General features: G+C 46.3%; 1 protein-coding gene and 1 non-coding gene across 2 annotated transcripts in view; one reads left to right on the forward strand and one right to left on the reverse strand.

Annotated features, from left to right (window-relative positions):
- IntS4 (integrator complex subunit 4) overlaps window positions 1-14,150 on the forward strand; it is a 78,007-nt gene that overhangs the window by 38,220 nt on the left and 25,637 nt on the right. The window contains exons 14-15 of the mRNA XM_075679827.1: window positions 1,754-1,847; window positions 3,906-3,986. Coding sequence (XP_075535942.1) covers window positions 1,754-1,847; window positions 3,906-3,986 — 175 coding nt within the window. The remainder of the gene's footprint in view (window positions 1-1,753; window positions 1,848-3,905; window positions 3,987-14,150) is intronic.
- Window positions 324-395, reverse strand: TRNAS-UGA (transfer RNA serine (anticodon UGA)). Its single transcript has one exon. It is a non-coding gene; the product is annotated as a tRNA-Ser (tRNA).

Raw genomic sequence — 14,150 nt, forward strand, 5'->3', positions numbered from 1 at the left:
ACTAAAAGCACTTTTAATATAGTAGTGTGTCAAGACAGTACAATTTCACTTGTAATTGGAACCAAAGATAACATTGGAGCAGATGAGATAGAAACATGAGTGGCTCATAAAGTGTTGATGTGTTCTCGGTAAACGTAAAGTAACTACTTTCCTAATTAACGAGAAGAAAGGGGGTTAACCGACGGGCCCGATTTTTATTAGTAATATCATGAGAAGCCAACAAACACTGACACCAAGGACAACATAGGGGAAATTAGTTGTGCTTAATAAATGGAATGAAGAAACGATAAATAATGGAAATTAAAGCGGATGAAAAAACAACGTGCCGCAGGTGGGAACCGAACCCACAACCTTCGCATTTCACGTGCGATGCTCTACCAATGAGCTACCGCGGCGCTGTTTCCCCATCCACTTTGTTGGGTATTTATGTGTACTAGTAAACCCTGGGAGTGTTAGCCAGCGCCACCACTCACAGACCTTGGCGGCCGATGTGGAACGTCCTTGTTGCCGCAGGCGTCACGAGAACGTGATCTTTTTGGGTGAAGGCAACTGGTTAATAAACCCACATATGCTACCTGAAGGCATCAATGTTGCCGGATTCGAGACCCTCGTTATGTAATAAACGAGAAGAAAGGGGGTTAATCGAGGGGCCCGATTTTTATCAGTAATTAGTAATTTATTAGTATTAGTAATATTACTTAATAATTACGTAATAATTAGTAATTTATTAGTATTAGTAATATTACTTAATAATTACGTAATAATTAGTAATTTATTAGTATTAGTAATATTACTAATAAAAATCGGGCCCCTCGGTTAACCCCCTTTCTTCTCGTTTATTACATAACGAGGGTCTCGAATCCGGCAACATTGATGCCTTCAGGTAGCATATGTGGGTTTATTGACCAGTTGCCTTCACCCAAAAAGATCACGTTCTCGTGACGCCTTAGGCAACAAGGACGATCCACGTCGGCCGCCAAGGTCTGTGAGTGGTGGCGCTGGCTAACACTCCCAGGGTTTACTAGTACACATAAATACCCAACAAAGTGGATGGGGAAACAGCGCCGCGGTAGCTCAATTGGTAGAGCATCGCACGCGAAATGCGAAGGTTGTGGGTTCGGTTCCCACCTGCGGCAAGTTGTTTTTTCATCCACATTAATTTCCATTATTTATCGTTTCTTCATTCCATTTATTAAGCACAACTAATTTCCCCTATGTTGTCCTTGGTGTCAGTGTTTGTTGGCTTCTCATGATATTACTTTCCTAATTGTCACAGGACTTGGTCCTTGTGAAAATGTGTCAGGGCATTGAATGCCATAGTGCCGTCATGTACCAGAATTTTAGTTAGGACACATGAAGCTGCATGCAGTACGAATACAGGGTTTAAAATTATGCTAAAGAAGCAAGGACACAGAAGGCGAGTGGACGGCACCAGTGTCTACTCTTTATCCAGTTCAGGTGTCATGTAATAATCTCGGGAGCATTCTTCATTTGTAAGACGACAGGCAGATGTGTTTCCCAACCTTCTGTGGCTATACTAGAAAACAAGGTATACTCCATTAACTGGCTTTCAGTGGCAGTAAATGTACCTTTAATTAACATTGTCTTGTATTATACTGTGTTTTTTCCAGTAAGCCTTTAGTTGGCAGCTAGTCCTGATGTTTTCTGATCTTGACCGGTTCTTTATGTTTGAGTTATGTGGGCAACTTGGAGGTGAGCATTTGTTCAAAGTGTGCTTGCTTTACCCAAGCAGGGACCTCCAGAGGCTTGCAGAGATTGAGCCCCAGCTGACGGCTGCCGCCAGCTGCGCCAGCTTGTACCTGCGATGCCAGCTGCTCTTTGCCAAGGTGTGTTAGTGTTTTGAATCATGCACTGATGTTCCGAATTTCTCGTCTGCGCTTTTTATTTATTTATTTTATTTATTTATACATACTGCAACCCTAAGAGGGTTATCGCAGGAGTGGGGTACACAAATCAAAGGTAAAGGCACATAGCAAAGCACTAGTGTAAGAAACATGGTTAAAAAAAAAACACACACACACACAGGTCTCAATAAATACGCATATGCATACAAACATAATATATAATACATGGTCCTAGGAATCACCGGCATCAACCAGTGATTGCCTTAAGGGGGGACGCTGCTTTCGTATAGCGAAAAATGACCCAAAAATCGTGTTTCTTTTTTTTCAAAGCGCATATTGCGTTTCTATAACTTTTTTTATCTGATTCCGAAATATGAATGCTGAAAACCGCGTAGAAGTGCTAAAAAAATTTTTGTAGCAGCCAACGTGACGAAAAAATTCCGCGGAAATTCTGAAAAAAAATCATGTTTTTCAAGTCACAATATCTGCGCAACGGCGCAACCGAGCGCCGCCATTTTGCCAGTGTTGGAAAGTGCATTTCTCCATTTTTAAATTTGCTGCGCCAGCCACCTCCTCTATTCAGAAGCAAGCACACAAAAAGCAAATGATTCAAGGCTGTTCCGAGGCCTCCAATTGGCCACGCTCGTCACGTGGCCAATTGGAGCTTCGCCATTGCTCTCGTTGGCGGTGCACGTCTTCTGGTTTGCATGGTTTGCAATATACAAACATTGTTTGTGATGGTGACATGAAATTCCTCTTGATGCTCGGCCGCTTGACTTTCAACGGTATGCAGCAGAGTAACCATTGTGCATGAAGAAGCCGCAAACGCGAAAGCTGGTGCCCACGGGGCTGAGAATCACAGTGTCACTGAAATAGAATCTGGTAATCAAGACCTAGCGGCACCAACAGATCACCAAGCACTCAGCTAACCGACTGTTTTGCGCGCGTGCGTTTGCGTTTTTTCGTGCTCTCGCTGAAAATGCTTGCTGCCCGTGCGTGCGGCTGGCCACGGGGTTGGGGGTAGGTGGGGGTGAGCACTAGCGCCACTGTTCATGGCGGCGGTTTGGAAAACTAAAAAAAACCACACAAGCAAAAGCAAATCAGCGGCACTGGCGCAGCGCCGCACGCGCAGGTCGCCCCTTATACAGTAGGTCGTGGTTGAGACGCATGGCGCATTTTGATTTGGCCTTACCGAAGCGTAGTTAGAATGCATGCAAGATGTTGCGCGGACAACAAACGTGTGGAAAAAAGCACCGAAGGGACTATCATAATGCTTTTTCATTCCCTCACGTAAGCAGTCTTGAGTGTCTCTGCTGAATTTCTATGCTTTTTACCTTTGCGAGAGGAACATCCTCCTTGTGCATTAGATACCTTTTTCTTTTCCGCGAGGCGGGGAAGGAGGGTATGTGTGTCGCGAGAGCAAGGGAGAACCAGGAGAGGGTGTAGTGCACCTCTCCTGTATCTGCGATTACATGAGTACACGGGAGGAAATGGTCATGTGTGCTCCCCACAGAGGTAAGGGAAAGGAGCAGGGACGAAAGACTAGGCGAGCACCTGCACAAAGGTGATAGGGATACAGGTGGCAATCCTCACAGTGTTCCGTTCCTGGCTGGTGTCAGTGGTGGAATAGAAAACACTTATGTGCCAACACTTTGTTGCAAACACAAAAAACTTTTCAATAAATTTAAATCCACCTTTTCTCCTTATAGCTGTGTGCTTCAGCAGCTCTCACAACAGAGTTTTACTTGGTTTAGCTAGTGAAGTGTCCAATGTCAAAAGTGTTATTGTCAATGGTGTCTAGGTCACTGCTCTGTTCTTTCCTATACTCTCGGGCATCGTCAGCATGCCTTACACATGAGCATTCAGGCTCATGCCTGCACAGTTTATGTTGTTATTTGTTAAAGACAGGCACAGCAGAAATAGCCAATAATCATATGCTAGGAATTAAAATTATTTAGACTGCTTAATTTATATGACTCATTACACCCTGCAAAAGAACCTGCTTGAGCCCCAAGATAAAGCCAGTGCTTGTTTCTGCAGATCCTGTCTAACAAGAGCTGGCTCAACCTGTCTGCTGCCTCACCGTTGCAGAGCTGTGCCCTGAAATCCCTGCTGGAACAGGCAAGTGTACATTTAAATTATCTAGATATATGTGGCACCCTTATGACCTTTTAGTGCTGTATGAGTTCGTTTTACTGCTTTTGAAAGGAAATGTGTGCAATGTGTCGATTCTTTCACTGGTGTTAGCCAGTTAGTGGTATTACTCCTCCTCAGCGTCTGTCTGTGAAAAACCCTGATTGCCTGCAGACACTGGCACATCAACAAATGCTGTGTTTTTGAATAGCTCGCATTTCTTCAAGTGGAGGTGACATTTCTACCATGTGGAGGTTGCAGTGCCAAGCATTAGTTATGTCTCCTTTGCAGATCCTGCCTATTCAGGCAACTATACAGGCGCCATACTTTTGAACATTACAATACATTTGTATCAAAATGCAGCAGCAGATATTTTCTCCCCGCAGGGTCATCTGGGTCAGCAGGTGTTTGGTGTGTTGCGACACCACAAAACCTAGCACATGGGGGTTCGACCCTCCCACTCTTAACCGTGCATGGCTTAGCTGTTTTCGGGGAAAAGGGGATCCTGAGGTTTGAGCCGATGCTGGGTGTTTGGACCTTTATGGCCCCCTCGGGGAAGGCAACACACCCCTTTGGCCTAGGCTTCACATAGATGGTACCCCTGGACTGACCCTCCCAGGGAAAATCGTTGGTCGTCTTTTCGTGTCCCTTTCCTTAATCTTTTGCTTTCCTACCAACATACCTTTTCTGTCCTGTCAGTTCTTCTCTTCCCAATTTTTCTCTCTCTCCAGGCAGCCTGGGTTAACCTGGTGCGGTGTATCTAACCTTGAGTATGGCGCATTGGGTTATAGCAGCGATGCACGGCTGGCATGTGCAATTCATTGCTCTGTCAAACTTGCACCGCCCCCCTGCTGGGCTCCGTGGTGGGTGGTTGCCATTGCTGCTGACGCAACAACATCCAACATGCATGGAGCACCATTTCCTTTGCTACCTGATCATACCGCTGCAAAGCACATAGGCACTGAAGGCTCCTTGAACTTTTCCGTCCCACACAAAGACTCATTTCTGTTATACATGTTATTCACAGCAATAAATCCGAAAAATCAGTAAGAGTTCTATTACCATTCCTTGTTTCTAGATCCCTGACGTACACCATTGGACCAGGCTATAAAGCTAGCAAGATGGCAAGTGGCGACCTCCTCCTTGAGGTTGTTTGTGACAAGCTGCAGCATGAAAACCTTGCAAATCTCACAGCCCTTGCTGACATTCTGATAACAGTAACTTCACATCTTTCCTTGAACACAATCCGAAGTGTTATCTCAGATGTGGATTTGTTACAACTAACTGAAGCAGAACTATTGGAAGGCTGACAAAACCAGAATGTCATTGAGGTCAGAAGACTAAAAATCAGGCGAGAGAATGATGAAAGCCCAACAAAACACTTTATCATTACATTTGCCTCTAGTGTGCTGCCAGAAACCCTCAAGACTTCTTGTACAAAAACCCACATAAAACCTGACAATCCTAAGCTTCGTTGGTGTTTCAAGTGTGAGAAGTACTGCCACGGCTCGCAAAGCTGCCGAGGTCAACTTGCCTCCGCAAAATGTCGGGAAAAAAACCACACTTCCGATAACGGTCCTGGCACACCCCACTGTGTCAACTGTGAAGGCTACCACCCGGCATATTTCCGATCCTGTGAAACTGGAAAAAGTAGAAAGAAATAATTACCTTGAAAAACAAAAGAAAACATCTCCTATCAAGAAGCGTGAAAATGTGTTTCTGCTTTCCATACAACAAGGTATGCTGTTGCGGCAGGGGGGCGATGTCGCAGCAGACTATGGCATCAGCCCGGCCCACAAAGTGTGTCCGCGGCTGTGCCACCAGCCCCCTTGGCGATGGTGGCACAGCCACCATTGCCAAGGGATGGGGATGGTGAAGGGATGGTGATGGTGAAGGGATGGATGGCCAAGGGATGGTGAAGCAAGCCAGTGCTTGCTTCACCATCCGTGAAGGAGGGCCCATCGACCTCAGCATTGGAGGGCTCCAAGGCTTCGTCTCTTGAGGTGAAGCCTTCACGACAACCACACCCCTCACAAGGTCGGACGTTCAGTGCCTCTTAACTCTTTGACGGTCAATGACGTAAATTTACGATGCGCGAACAAGTCCGAAAATGGTCAATGCCGTATATTTACGGCACCGTCTGTATGTTTAAAAAGCGCGCCAATTTTCTAACTTTTTCTTTTCTGTCATGTGCTGCCACTATGTGGGGATACAGGGAATTTTTTTCGTGCGCCTATCTCTCTCGGTTTTCGTTGCACGGTTTGTTTTAGTGCTAGTTTGCTACAGCGCTTCTATATACTACCACTCGCGCATTGGCGCGCGGGCGGGCGGGCGGCCGTTCAAATTTTGTTTCGCGGGCGGTTTCGGCTTTTTGCATTTGCGAAACTGATGGCTATCTCGTTCCTAATTGTTCAAAGGCTTGTTTCTCGCTCGTTTAGTGCTCACAAGGGTGCGCGTAGGAAGGATGCTGACGTGCATGCGTTTCCGTTTCTTTTCTTTTTTTTTTTAAGACTGGCGAAAACGAATTGCCCTAGCTGGTTGGCGATAAGATGAAGATTAGCGGAAGTTTGTCGCACGTGTTGCTTTTTTTGATGGGCACACAACCAAACAGTTTTCCTGAGTGCGCGCACCTATGCAGTTTGATTATGCTATGGACGTACGTATTAGTATAAGAGCAGGAACATTTGAGGCCTGCGAATTATTCTCATGTTCGGATTTTCAAAGCCTTGAACTATGTGCATAAAAATGCATAAAATTTTTAATTCTGATAAGTTTATTTCCTTTTTTATTGTTGTTATTCATGAATGAATAGCGAATATATACCAACGCAAAATATTTTTTCTCACTTTATGGTCACCCTAGAAAAATTACAGTAAATTTTTTTCGACATAAGTTCCTAAGAAGAATCGGATTCTGTAATAAAAAAAAATCGACCCTGGCCGTTTGCATATGGCGAAAAAAATCTACCCTCAAAGGGTTAAGAGGCAATGGATGCTAGCCCTGGCCAACTGGCGCAGCCAACGCCCAAGGACCGCTGCGAGTCTTAGGACAGCTGCGAGTCTCAGGACCATGGCAAGAAAGACAAACCCTACATTACAGAGCCTGGTAAGCGCCCTAGAAGCTAAATCAGTTTTCCTTTCTGAACACAGCATACACACCTTTCTTAATATAGAGACGCAAATATTACAATGGGACGTCGGGGGACTTTTGCGTGACCTTCACAGTGTCAAGGAACTTCCACGTAAATATAATCCAAAGGTGCTGTGTGTCCAGGAGACGCATTTAAATCTTACACAGACAGGCTTTCTACCGCAATTTGCCATTTTTTGTAAGGACTCGTCAGGTGGTGTGGAAATTGTAGTTGACAAGAGTGTAGCATGAAGGGCTTTAGAGCTCCGAACACCTCTTGAGGCAGTTGCGGTTCGAGCCTTACTGTTAGGAAAACTAGTTGGAATCTTATCTGTGTACATACCAGCCAACTATTGACTCCAAAGAATAGAGTTTCTAATCTGTTCGTGAGCTGCCTGAACCTTTTGTACTCGTTGGTGATTTCAAGGCGCACCATAATCTCTGAAATGAAAGAAGTGAACTTGACTTCATACTTTCTGCCGATCCCAGCATAGTGCAGGATGTAGAAATGTTATTTAGGGGAAAGTGCAGTGATCATAGGTTAGTAAGGTCTAGGATTCACCTCAATGTGAAGAAAGGAAGAGTTAGATTGTTCAAGAAGAAACAGGCCAACCTAGAGGCAGTAAGGGTAAAAGCAGACCAATTCAGGCTAGTACTTGCAAACAAATATGCAGCCTTAGAACAGCAAGATTAATATGACATAGAGGTAATGAATGAAACCGTAACTAGGCTAGCTTCAGAAGCAGCAATTGAAGTAGGAAGTAATGGATCAAGGCAATCAAATGGTAAGCTCTCCCAAGCAACAAAGCACCTAATAAAGAAACGACAAAGAATAAAAGTGTCCAACTCAAGAGATCAGATAGAATTTGCAGAATTGTAAAAATGGATCAACAAGGAGAAAATAAGGGATATTCAAAATTATAATCTAAGAAAGACGTAGGAAGCAGTAAAAAATGGATGCAGCAAGAAATAAATAAGAAAACTTGCCATAGGATAAGCCAAGATGTATGTATTGAAAGATAAGCAGGGTAATATCAGCATTGCCATTTGTTAGTCATGTTGGTAAAATCACTTGGAAAGCATATTTAGCACCAGCAAACAAGGACAGAAGAGAGACAACACCACAATGCGCAATATCATCAGCAATTTCAAGATATAGTAACAGCAGCAGAGGATTCTATACTGACCTGTACGATACTCGGAGCAACCACGATACCTCCATTCGAAGTATTAATGAACAGGTTACAGAGGCTGCTTCTATAACTAGCGATGAAGTTAGAAGGGGCTTGCAAGACATGAAAGGAGAAAACGCGGCAGGAAAAGATGGAATAACAGTCAATTTAATCAAAGATGGAGGAAACATCAGGCTTGAAAAACTTGCAGCCTTTTATACGAAATGTCTCCTGACTTTGAAGGTCGCAGAGAATTGGAAGAATGCCGACCTTATACTAATCCACAAAAAGGGAGATGTTCAAGAATTGAAAAATTATATGCTCATCAGCGTACTTCCACTATTGTATAAAATATATGCCAAGATAATTACCAATAGAATAGGGCAACGCTTGACTTCAGTCAACCAAGAGAACAGGCTGGTTTCAGGAAGGGATACTGTACAATGGATCACATCCATGTCATCAATCAGGCAATCGGGAAATCTGCCGAGTACAATCAGCCTCTCTATATGGCTTTCATAGATTACGAAAAGGCATTTGATTCAGTGGAGATACCAGCAGTCATCCAGGCATTACGTATTCAAGGAGCACAGGAGTCTTACGTAAACATCTTGGAAAATATCTACAGAGATTCTACAGCTACCTTAATTCTCCACAAGAAAAGTAGAAAGATACCTATAAAGAAAGTGGTCAGACAGGGAGACACAATCTCTCCGACGCTATTCACTGCCTGCTTGGAAGAAGTAGTCAAGCTATTAAACTGTAAAGGCTTAGGAGTAAGGATCAACGGCAAATATCTCGGCAACCTTCGGTTTTCAGATGACATTGTCCTGTTCAGCAACGCTGGGAATGAGTTACAAGAAACGATTGTTCATATCATGAGAAGCCAAGAAACAGACGCCAAGGAAAACATAGGGGAAATTAGTTGTACTTACCAATTGAATTAAAGAAATGGTAAATTAATGGCAATGAAAGTGGATGAAAAAAATTGGCAGTGGCTTAGCTCGGCTATGCCAGGATATACGTAGCAAAAGCTAAAGCATAGCATGGTTAGCCTTGGTTAATCTTGATTGCAAGTCCAGGTTAGTCTGGTTGTCTAGCTATGTTGCGGCATTTAGCCAGTCGTTCGGCACGCTGTTCGCCTGTTCCTGGGTGATTCGTTTCCTCTTCATCTCGTTCTAATGTCGTTTCCAGGCCGCCTCCTGCTTATCAGAATTGTCGCCGTCCATACTGCCACCTCAACTGTGGTTGCGGCGCACGCAAGCTCTCCTTTTCAATCCTCCGACATGTTATCAGGCATGCGATGCAGCTGGCGAAGCGAGCGGAGGCGAACGCAGTGTGACATCATACCAAACGGCGGCTGCGGAACACCTGTGGCTCAGTGCTACTAGTGGCGCATGCACAGTAGTGACTAGGGAGTGAGAGAGAGAGAAATATCCGCGGCGAGGCACGCATTGTGACGTCATGTGCCTCCTCGGAGCACCGCCACGGCGAAATCGCAAGTTCGCGGCCAGTAAACCTTTCGCTTTAAAAATAACTTGCCGCAGGTGGGCAACGATTCCACGTCTTCGCATCACGCGTGCGATGCTCTGGCCAATTAAGCTACCACGGCGCAGTTTCCCCATCCACTTTCTTGGGTATTTATGTGTTACTATTAGAACTAACCTTGGGAGTGCCACCACTTGGGAGCGCCACCACTTGGGAGCGCCACCACTTGCAAGCTTTGGCGATGGATGTGAAACATCCTTTCTGTTGCAGGCGTCACGAGTACGTGATTTTTCTGGGTGAAGGCAACTAGTCAATAAACCTGCACGTGCTACCTGAAGGCATTAGTGTTGCCGGATTCGAGACTCTCATTACTTAAGAACGAAAAGAAGGGGAGTTAACCGAGGGGCCCGATGTTTATTAATCATATCATGAGAAGCCAACAAAGACACCAAGAAAAGCATGGGGGAAATTAGTTGTACTTACTAATTGAAATAAAGGAATGGTAAATTAGTGGCAATGAAAGTAGATGAAAAACCAACTTGCCGATCCCACTTCTTCGCATCACGCGTGCGATGCTCTAACCAATTAAGTTTTGGGAGCAGTTTCCTCATCCACTTAAGTCCTGCGTAGCACATATCATCATGAATATCCGTCTGAGTTTTTTTTTTTTTTCTGCCAATATTTTTCAATAGTAACTTATTGCAAATTTCTGTGGCGTGAAATTCAGTCAAGTACCCTCTCTGCTCATTGTAGCATGTAGGGATCATATTGATGATCATATGATATTGTTATGGGGATGTTGGGAGTGTAGAAGATTATATTTACAATATATATATACAAAATGAGTCCGAGTAGTTAAAAATGGCTGACAGCCAATAACCCGCAGCAGCCAGCGTCTCCCGATCTTCTTCCTTTCTTCGTTCATCCTTCCGTAAAAGGACCCCCGGGTGGTGAAGCACTGTCTCGGCACATGGTAGTCGAAGAACTGCGAGCGAAGTATGGCTTCAGCCGCGAAACTTGGTCGACGTCAACAGGCGGCGGACGTGAAGATGGATCATACCCCGACCCGACGACTTGGTGACCAAAGCAGCATTGAAGCACCTGGGGCAAACTGAACATCATAATGGCACCGGTTGTAACGCTCTTTTTGCAGATGCTGCGGGGCTAACAAGCGAGATCGGGCGACTTGACGTGCCATGTGAGTGCGATCAGTGACTTTGTGAGCATGCTCAATAGCAACGTGGGGCACAGAAGGTAGGATGGTGTCAAAGGGCAATGTGGGGTCATGACCATACAAAAGATAAAAGGGTGAATATCCTGTAGTGTCATGTCGAGACGAGTTATATGCGAATGTCACGTAGGCCAGCGTGGCGTCCCAGCCGCGGTGATCATTGGAAACGTACATCGACAGCATCTCTGTGATTGTTCGGTTGAGACGTTCCTTAAGACCATTCGTTTGTGGGTGGCAGGCGGTGGACAGCTTGTGCTCAGTGGCACAAGAGCAGAGGAGGTCGTCCACAACTCGAGACAAGAACGAGCGGCCGTGGTCTGTAAGTAACTGTCGAGGTGCATCGTGCTGGAAAACGACGTCGTGAAGGAGAAAATCGGCGATGCCAGTAGCGCAAACTAGTCAACGACGCCTTTGTTGTCGCGTAGTGTGTCGTGTAATCAGTAGCGACGGCGATCCACTTATTCCCTCAAGTCGTTGTCATAAAAGGGCGAAGCAGGTTAAGGCCTATGCGAAAGAATGGTTCAGAGGGAACTTCAATTGGATGGAGTCGGCCGACAGCTGACAGGGGAGGTTTCTTCCGGTGCTGACACAATTCGCAAGTTTCGACATGACACACAGAGCGGTAGAGACCTGGCCAGAAGAAACGGCATCGTACGCGGTCATATGTACGCAAAACTCCAAGGCTTCCCGCCGTCGGTGCATCGTGAGGTTGTTCGAGAATGACGGATCACAGATGACGAGGAAGGGCAGGGAGCAACTCAGAGCCGTCAGGGTTGATATTGCGACGGTAGAGGATGCCATCATGCAGCACAAACATGCAGCACGTGCCGTTGGTGCTGCCAGATTGCACTCCGGCAATGATGGACTGTAAGGATGCGTCTCGTTGTTGTTCAGCGCGCATGTCGGTCATGTCAGTCAAAGCCTTCACGCAGGTCACCGGATCATGCGCAAGAGGATCAGGGGGATCCACGGGGTGATGGAAGAGGCAGTCAGCGTCCTTGTGCAGACGTCAAGACTTATAATTGACAACGAATGAAAATTCCTGGAGCCGCAAAGCCCATTGACCACCGTCCTGTGGGGTCCCGGAGGGAAGACAGCCAGCAGAGGGCATAGTGGTCTGTAACAACCGAAAACGTGCGGCCGTACGAATATGGCTGTTACTTGGCGACAGCCCAAACTAAAGCCAAGCAATCCTACTCGGTGATGGAGTACTTTCTCTCGGCAGGTGACAGCAGGTGGCTGGTGTAAGCTATCACGCACTTGGTGCCATTCTGCTGTTGGGCAAGAACAGCGCCGATGCCATGGCTGCTTGCGTCAGTGTGGACTTCGGTCGGTGCAGAAGGATCAAAGTGGGCAAGTATGGGTGGTGTGGTCAAAACCCGATAAGAGCAGCGAATGCATGAGCCTGCTCCGGGCCTCATGAAAATGGCATGTTCTTCTTTAGAAGATCTGTCAAAGGCCAAGCAATGTCGGCTAAGTTTTTGACGAAACGGCGAAAGTAAGGACACAGGCCGACGAAGCAGCGTACGTCAGAAGCAGAACGTGGCGCAGGGAAACTGCGTACGGCGCAAACTTTTTCTGGATCTGGTTGGACACCGGATGCGTCAACGAGGTGCCCCAACACGGTAATCTGACGGCGTCCGAATTGACACTTCATGGAGTTCAGTTTAAGGCCGGCTTTTCGGAAGACGGCAAGAAATGCAGCGAGTCGGGTAAGGTGTCTGCCGAACATGGGAGAAAAAACAATAACGTCGTCAAGGTAAAAAGGACAGGTGGTCCATTTGTAGCCTCGCAGAAGAGAGTCTATCATATGTTCAAATGTTGCAGGAACATTGCATAGGCCAAAGGGCATGACTTTGAACTGATATAAGCCATCCGGCATGATGAAGGCTGTCTTCTCGCGGTCCATTTCATCAACTGAAATCTGTCAGTAGCCAGATCGAAGATCGATGGACGAGAAGTATTTAGCTCCGTGCAAGCAGTTGAAGGCGTCATCGATGCGTAGTAGTGGGTAGGTGTCTTTTTGCATGATCTTGTTTAAGTGGTGATAGTTGACGCAAAAACGCCAGGTAGCATCTTTCTTTTTCACAAGGACGACAGGCGAAGCCCAAGGGCTGGCTGATGGCTCGATGACTCGACGTTCAGCATGCGATACCCAACAGGGACGCTGACAAATAGGATTCGTGTCTCCAGTGTTTATACGGTGGTGAACTACAGATGTTTGGCCTAAAGGCCTGTCGCCGAAATCAAAGATGTCACTGTACGATTCAAGCAGGTGACGTATGTCCGTGGCCTGTGCGGAGGTGAGGTCAGGTGCAATCATTTTCACGAAGTCATCCGTTAAGGAACCAGAGCTGTGAGCTGCAATTGGCGCTAATAAGCCACTTTCGGCATTCAGACTCTCAAGTCAAATTCGGAACCACTAGAAATGCTGGCCAAGAACATGCCGGCCGGAATCACTTGAGGGCACAGGCTGAAATTCAGGAGCAGTAGAACGACGTCGTTGTTAGTAACCGTGACCAACGTATGTGGGACAGCAATGTTCCGGTTCAAAAGCACGTTGATGATGGGGCGAAGCACATATTCACTGTCGAGAACCTGTGGCTGGGCGGTGGCGTAAGTAACTTCCTCGGGTGACAGATGCACATCGTGAAGTGAGCACAAGTGCGATGGGGCGGTTCTCGGAGCATTGGGGAGTTGAGGCAGTTCCAACTGAAGAACGCTGGTCACGCAGTCGATGAGAGCAGAATGAGTGGATAAAAAGTCCAATCCAAGGATAATGTTGTGAGGGCAGTTGTTGATCACAGCAGAGAGAACAGAAGTAGGGCGGCCGGCTATAATTAAATGTGCAGAACACATTCCAAGAACAACCAGCACGCCGCCGTCGGCCACGCAAAGCACTCGGGCAGCTGCTGGGGTGAGGACCCTTTTTAAACGTCTACGTAGGGTAGTACTCATCACAGATGCCTGGGCTCCAGTGTCGACGAGTGCTTGGACAGGTACGCCGTCTATTTTAACGTCTATTACGCTTCTCCTTGTGGGCACAGACAGAGGATTTGCTGAGGTAGTAGGCAATGCAGCACCACCTCCAAGAACTGCATTTCTTAGTTTTCCGAAAGGGTGCAGTCAAAA

This window comes from Dermacentor variabilis, chromosome 2 (assembly GCF_050947875.1).
Source record: "Dermacentor variabilis isolate Ectoservices chromosome 2, ASM5094787v1, whole genome shotgun sequence".
Taxonomy (NCBI): domain Eukaryota; kingdom Metazoa; phylum Arthropoda; class Arachnida; order Ixodida; family Ixodidae; genus Dermacentor; species Dermacentor variabilis.